Genomic DNA, 7,328 nt, shown 5'->3' on the forward strand with positions numbered 1-7,328 from the left:
CAGACAAAAGCGATAGCCATTCCCTGAAGCTCCTTGCAGCAAGGTCACATGGCCATAAGCAGACACTGTCAGAAACCAGATAACCCATTGTGCAGTTCTAGCTGGGCTAATCCTGCGTGTCCCCAGAAAGCTCCAGAGAGGCTAGGCACAGAATGAACCGGAGAGAAATCCTTGTTATAAAAAAAAAAAAAAAAAAAAAAAAGAAAACCAAAAGAAGAAGCTTTATTGGTATGCATTCTACAGAAATGGTTACAAGAAAGGGCCTTGGATTAATCTATCAAAGAAAACATGGGACAGCTGTGCTCTCCCTAGGAAGGCACCAGCCATGAGCAGGTTCCTTACAAAACAGGGCAGCATGGAAATATACTGGAGGAAGGGGGCGGGGGGAGCGGACACATGGGATTGCCACTCTGTTCTTCAGAGAATCGCATGGGGCGATTTCAAACAATTGAGAGGGGGCTTGGTAAGAACAACCACAAGGTGCTTCCCCACACCAGAAACGGCACTTGCTTTTTACTGAGCTGGTCTCCCCCATGTGTAAATACTTGCCCACCAGGATTTTTACAGCAAGCTGGGGCAGCTACTAGCAGAGCTTCTGAAAAGGCAAGAAACAGTAATCCTCATTTGCTCTTTCTGATAGTCAGTTCAGGTTTCAGTCCCCACTCAGTCTGTTAATTCTCCAACCCCAAGTATACTACTGAATTTGTACTCCTTTACAAAAAAATAATCAACCTGTTTTCAATAATAGTAAGTCCAGAGATGTTCCAAGACCCTCTTGCCAACCTGACAGGAGGTGTAGCCACATACGGATAGGATCACCTCTTCTTGAAGCCGTACTTTTTCCTTTCGTAGAAGAGATCTGTCTTGGAACTGCCCAGGTTGACAATCTTAGGGCAACCATCTCTCTGTAAGAAGAAAAGACGATGTAAGTTAGGAGATGGGCAAGCAGAACATCATCACTTACATAGTTCTACTAGGTTCTCAGTTCCCACGCTCCTCACCCTGTCCTCAACACACATTTCAAACACCTGTGCAGACAAACTGCCCTCCAATCCTGGTTACTACCAGCAACAGAGTGGAACAGAGAAGAGGATGGATGCCTTTTTAACATTACTCTAGGACATTCTCTTCCTCAGGGTGAAGGTGGAAAACAGCTTGTACAACATCAGCAGTTTAATGAAAAGGATGCTCAGTGCCTCAAGACTGGATTCTTTCTAAATGAGGATACGCAGGATTTATAGGGCCCAGAGGAATAACCTTTCCCCCCCTTAGCCAAAAAGAATCTTGTTGCTTTAGATGTCACCAAGCCATTCTCGTGTTTAGGGACCCCTCTCAGCTGTGACAGCAGAACTGAATCTCAGATTTCCTGCATCCCGGATTGATTACTGCAGAGGCTGTATGGTCATCTTGGGAGAGGACAGGTATTCACAGCAGCTACACGGATAAGTCTTGTACCTGAATCCCAGTAGATGGTGAGAAAAAAGCAACAAGAAAAGCAAGAAGGGGAGCGGGGGAGACCCACCTCAGAGGTGTGGTTGCAAAGACAAATCAGAGATGCACCTCTCGGTGTACCAGGGAACATTTGTCCATGGGCCACCTGAGCCCAGCATCTGCATAACTCTTGAGGGCAAAATGCTGTGGCTGGCAACAGCAGCTGTGAGGGGCCCAGGAGGCAGAGGAACACGTGTCCTTGGCTGTTGTGTAAGCCCGAGTGGATTAGATTTAGAAAGCCTCTGGGCAGATGTCAGCTGCTGTAGAAACTGGACCCAAGCTGCCCCACTGATACCTGCTCCTGTGCAGGAGATGCAACCCGGTGGGGAGGGTCTGCGTGGTAGAAATAACAGGAGAGAGAGGGGAGAAAAGAAATCATCCCTCCCCCATACACTTGCCACAACCCATCTCTAGCTACTCTCTCCTTATTTGATTTTGAACCTCAATAGTAGGACTCTTCTAAGCCTTGCCTCCCACGATCCAGGGAGTCTGTGACAATCTTGACAGCATTATTGCAGGGCTCTCTTCATTCTTCCACCTCCTCCTAAGGAAGCAGCACATGAGCATGCTCCCGTCCCCACAAAAAAAATTATGTTTTGCAACTCAGAGCTGTCCTGGGTGACAAAGTGGGATTTGGGCCCTTACCCACAGACGGAAGTGGGGTGAAACAATTCCTCCCTCCATCAGAACAAATGAACCAAGAGTAACCAGGCCCTTTGCCTCATGCCCAACAGCATTCCACCTCCTCCCTCCATTTTAGGGTTTGCTTTCTTGCTTCACTATCTTTTCCAGTCTTTCTCTAAGGATGACAGAAGTGCTGTGACTGAAACCTTGGAGTGTTAGAGCTTCAGGTATAGAGCTCTGTCCATCTGCTTTTCTTACTCACATCAGCACCAGCTACCGTAATTGTGATAGGCAGCACACTTAACTTTTCTCATTCCGGGTACCCTACACCTGTGCCAGCACTTTTCAATCCTGTAAGTTAATCGTGTCAAATCATCTGTTTCAGATATGCAACTTTACATCTGCAATAATCCCTAACATTTGAGTTTGCTGGTACGGAACAACTGTCTTCACCCACAGCAGCCTTCACCCAGCTGTCGAAATACCTCAGTTCTGTCTTGTCATGCTCCTGTTCCTCCAGCTATACATTTTCTACAATCTTCCCTTGCAGAGCAGCTGGCTATTTCAGACCTGAACCACACATAAGCTACAGGTGAGCTTAGGTTATGAAAAATACCTGTTGGGAATCAATATGAATGGGGAAAAATAAAACCAAGACTATTTTACTCATGACTTGTCAAGCCAGGTGTCTTGGTTCCAAAGGCAAGCGAACAAAACTACTGTTTCTCACAGCATTTCTAGTAGGAGGCAGCACCACCATCACAGCACTTATATCCATATTTAGATACTAAGAAAGACTATGGTCCTGTCAGATCTAATGACTAAATTCAGATGAGGACCTGCCCCTGTCCTGAATTTAGCTGCAGGCCTCTAGAGAAAACGTAGGCACTGTGGAGAATTAAACCAGCAACTCACTCAGCTGAGCATGTTCCTCTAAATCAATCTGAACCATTCTCTCAGCATGTTCTCCGCTGTCATTAGGGTGTGCTGGAGATGGCATCTGCACAGCACCAAACCCCAAACAACCTTTAACAGACACTCTCACAGCTATCAGGTCCGTATTCAGGGGATGTTGCAACCGTAAGCATCATGTTCTTGCTTCTCCCTAAGGTCTTTTTACCAATTCATTTGCAGTTCTTCACATACTGCACTCATTGTGTTGTATATTAACAAATACCTTACAGGGGGTGAACAGCTGCCCGTCATATGCGCAGTGGCTATCTTTCAGCACAAGATGTCTACAATATAGGCCATTCCAGAAAAGAATAAAAAAAATTAAAGCATATCCCACTGAAATTATAGAAGAATCTTTAAAATTGTAAAACACAATGAGTAGTGCAGACACAGGATGCTAAGATCTAACTTTATGTTGTAATGCAAAGGAAAACACAGGTGGTGATTCCATAGGCCTTACGGTACCGTACGTGCCCTCGGTCAGTGGCCGATAATGGACTTCTGGTGAGGAGCTGCTCCTACCACTGCCTTTGCAGCGTCTGCAGTATCTCCGACCCTGATAAAACCTAGGCTGAGAGATCTAGCAAGATAACAACTTCAAGCTGTAACAAGCAGTGTGGAGAGGAAGTGAAACGTGAGTGTGCGGTGCAAAGTAGTCAAAGATCCTTCAGGATAAAAGGAGTTACGAAACCTCAAAATGCTACGATACTTCAAAATGCTTTTCAAACAGAGGGAACTACCAACAGGGGAAGAAAGGTACGAGGTAATGAAAACCAGCGCCAATATTGGCAGCGGAACCCAAGCGTCCCATGTCCCAACACTAATTTCACTAGCTCCAAGCCCCCTAAAGAGAAGCATGGCTACTAAATAAAGGCATAACCAATTCAAGAGGAGACTGGATGACAACACACATCTTTTTCCTGGATGGTGCACTCCTTGCAGTAGTAGGCATCAGACACTCCTGGACCCCCGCAGATCACACAGCGCCCTTGGTACGAGCCGTAGTTACACTCATCACATATGCGCACCAGAGTGCAGGGTCGCACATAGGAGTCACAGATCACGCATTTGCCGTCACCTGCAAGTACAGCAGAGCCTTTGGTTACAGAACGTCCTTTTCTCCACCCCCACATAGAGGAGGAAAAGCTTCCTAGTCAAAGAACTTGCCCGTACACTCAAAGACAATACAACTGAACTGCAGAAATTGATTTTGCAGGCGCAGGGTGAAACTTTGTATTTGCACACAAACTTGAGAAGAACAAGGGCCAATAGCCTGCAATATTTGAGTTCTTTTTTATCATGCATTCACAATCAGAGAAGAAACCCAAAGTCAATTCTGCGATTAGCCAACACCTGCTTAGATCATACCGTTACTTTTATTCTAGAACTTTTCCTGGTTTTTTTCACTTGTGAAAAAACGCTGGACTGACAGGACTAGTGTCCTTACCTACACAGAAGCAGCAGTGTAAGCTTCTCCCACAGTGCCACATCAACAAAAGTCTGGAGTTACTATCCTCAAAGAGATGAGATAAGAGATTGTACTCGTGGTCCTTTTAATCCTTCATCTGTGAGAAGGCCAAAGAAAGGGCAAGCTGGCGTAAACAGCCATTTCACAAAAGTTGCTCTTGCTTTCTCACAAGGAACCGAGTGAAACTCAAGTACTCGTACCATACAGGCAAGCAGCCATCAGATGCCATTGACAGTCTCTGCTGTGCTGGACCTTATCCAAAATACTGACCTAGGGATGAAAGGCTTCATATCCTATTACCAGTTCCCAGGGCATCCAATCCTGACTCCCACAAACAGCTCATCTAACCTGTTCTTAAATCTCCAGTGCCCCAGCCCTCAACTACTACTAATGGGAATCCGTTTCACTGCTGAGTGCTCTTGAAAACAACCTTGGTGCTTCAGACTCCCCTCTTTGCTTATTTTCATACTACGTTTGAGTGACAAACTAGTCATCTTATTTGTTCTGTTCCCCTACAAGGATCTAATGACAGATCATACTCTTTCTTCCCTTCTACAGTTGAGCACTGGCATTTGATTCTGTGGGTTTTTTTCTGGTCTAACTCTAGATGTTGTTTCCCCCTCCCCCCATTTCTTATTCTCCTAGATGCTGAAGGGAACCTTTCTCAAGGTGTGAAGAAGTCATATTCCAAAAATGCATTTTTTTCCTGCTTTGAAGTGATCAGGCTGATCATTTTGTATTACAGATTACAAGGAATCGATCAAGAACTCACTGTAGCCTCAGCTACTGAAAATGCCGGCAGCATATACTCTAGAACAGCATGCATTTGTGTGACAATCTATTTGAGCGCATAACTTTGTAAGTATTCACTGATTTACACTTGCAATACACAAGTAACTCTCCCCATCTCAAAGAGTGACATCAAGTTCGTGGTTAAAGCAAAAATAGAATCCACTCCCCAAATCCAAACTGTTTCTTTTAACCACAACACCACATTCTCAAGCAACTATATGTAGAAGCTATACTTACATTTTTCACAAAGTCTTCCGATCGCTGTAAGAAGAAAAAGAAAAAAAAATTACTTGAGGCAGAAGCAGGAGAAAAATATAACTAACTACAAGCTTGAATGTCAAATAATTATCTTCTGCAGTGAGCAGCCTTTTTTTAAAAAAAAAACTAAACAACAGAAACAGTTTGAGCATAAATACAAATATATTTATGATAAACAATATATATCGTCCTAGAGATGTTTACCAAGATCAAAGTTTAGATGCACTGTGAATGCATAATGACGCCCATTGACAGTAAGAAAACCTACATTCATTATTCCATTTCAAACACAGCCAATGTACTTGACCAAAGGAAATCCTACACATGAGTCTTGGCATAGCTTTTGCACTGGTTTTAATGAGAAAAAAAAAATAAAAAATCAAGTGTTTATTTGATTCAAGGCAGCCCAACTACCTTCCTCACTTCAGAACACGAAGTTAGTTAAATGTATCTTAGAAGCCTTGTTACTAGGCTAGGAAATTCACAACGATGATGTTAGTAACTTGGATAAATGCCATAAATATCAAGTCCTAAAGACCAGATATCCACATTCACAAAGACTAAACAGTGATTCAGTTGAAGTTTGAAGGTCAAGGGATTTGTCAGGCTGGAAATGAATTTTCAACACAGAAAGACTGTTAGCTGCATTAACTATTTCAAAGAGAAGTTTCTTATAGACAGTGCAGCTGAATATTTTGTGTTTACAGTTATTCCAGAAAACTGCATGTTAAATTTGCTTTTCCAAGGAGTGAAAAAAAACTGGAAGCGATATCTCAACTTCTAATCTTGTATAAGACTTCTTCAAGACTTAGCGGGACAAATTCTGACCCAAGTGACAAGAATAAAGCTCACTATCTATATACAGGTATAACCTGGAAGATAATTATATCTCGCAGCCAGAAAGATGCCCCCAGTGCTGGCTGAAGCCTTCAGCTTATTATCCTGGCTGCACTAGTATGGCCAACGCCATAGGAGTAAAGTACATCAAAATCGTATTTTTCTGCGTACAGCCATCACCTTCACCTGCCTCTCCCCCCACCAGAGGAAGAGGAGGCTGCGGTTACGCAGGCGTTAACGCCTTTCAGCCCCGCTGAGAGGCCCGGGAGCACCCGCACGTCAGGACGGACCCGGGGGGAAGCGCCCAGGAGAGAGCGAGGGCCACGGGCCTTCCTCACAGAGCCTCCTCTCCCACTGCACAGGGAGAGCCCACAAAACACGGCAGAACATCAAAATAAAAGCGAAATAAAAGAGAGAGGGAGGGGCTAGGCGGGTGCCCCTCCCCCCACGCCAGGCCTAACGGCCACGCGCGCGCCTAACGGCCACCATCGGCACAGGCGCACGCCTCCCCCTCGCCCCACAGCGGAGAGAAGGGTGAGGGGGCACCCCCCAGGACTCACCCACGCCCGCCTGCTTGCGGCAGAAGATGAGGTCCGGGTGGTGCTTGGCCATGGCGACGCGACACCCGCCTGGCGCTGCTGCCGCCGCCGGCCCGCGCCCTCACCTCCGACCCGCGCTCCCCGCCCCCAGTCCCGGTCCTGGCTGGGGTGAGGACAGCGCCTACAAAAGCACCGCCCCGAACGGGAACGCCGGAGCGCGACCGCGCGGAGGGCTACCGAGAAAACCCTCTCTGCGGAGCCACTCCACTCTTAACCTTCTCCCGCCCAGGGGAAACCCACGTCGCGGCCGGTGGCCCCCTTCTTGAGGCCGCTCCCTCCCTGCCAGGACCTGCGCGGCCCCGCCC

At 46.2% G+C, this 7,328-nt stretch overlaps 1 protein-coding gene across 2 annotated transcripts; it reads right to left on the reverse strand.

Moving 5' to 3' along the window:
• Positions 1-204: 204 nt before the first annotated feature.
• PHF5A (PHD finger protein 5A) lies at positions 205-7,309 on the reverse strand. 2 transcript variants are annotated; one of them, XM_082310330.1, is made up of 5 exons: positions 6,985-7,309; positions 5,567-5,590; positions 4,517-4,634; positions 3,981-4,147; positions 205-905 (listed from the first exon to the last, which is right to left on the reverse strand). In XM_082310330.1, exons 3-5 carry the CDS (start codon positions 4,557-4,559, stop codon positions 816-818), a joined length of 300 nt encoding a protein of 99 aa, XP_082166456.1. In that variant the 5' UTR covers positions 4,560-4,634; positions 5,567-5,590; positions 6,985-7,309; the 3' UTR covers positions 205-815. The 2 variants fall into 2 exon arrangements, with proteins under 2 accessions (XP_082166456.1, XP_082166455.1); XM_082310329.1 differs by lacking the exon at positions 4,517-4,634.
• Between the last annotated feature and the right edge of the window lie 19 nt (positions 7,310-7,328).

Source organism: Platalea leucorodia (assembly GCF_965183815.1).
Source record: "Platalea leucorodia genome assembly, chromosome: 4".
Taxonomy (NCBI): Eukaryota; Metazoa; Chordata; class Aves; order Pelecaniformes; family Threskiornithidae; genus Platalea; species Platalea leucorodia.

Coding starts and splice junctions, on each gene's coding strand:
- PHF5A (XM_082310329.1), bottom strand. CDS start 7,036: ATGGCCAAGCACCACCCGGACCTCATCTTCTGCCGCAAGCAGGCGGGC. Junction 4,148..5,566: donor CGGAAGACTTTGTGAAAAAT/GTAAGTATAGCT, acceptor CTGTACTTGCAG/GTGACGGCAAATGCGTGATC. Junction 906..3,980: donor GCACCATCCAGGAAAAAGAT/GTGTGTTGTCAT, acceptor TTCTTCTTACAG/AGAGATGGTTGCCCTAAGAT.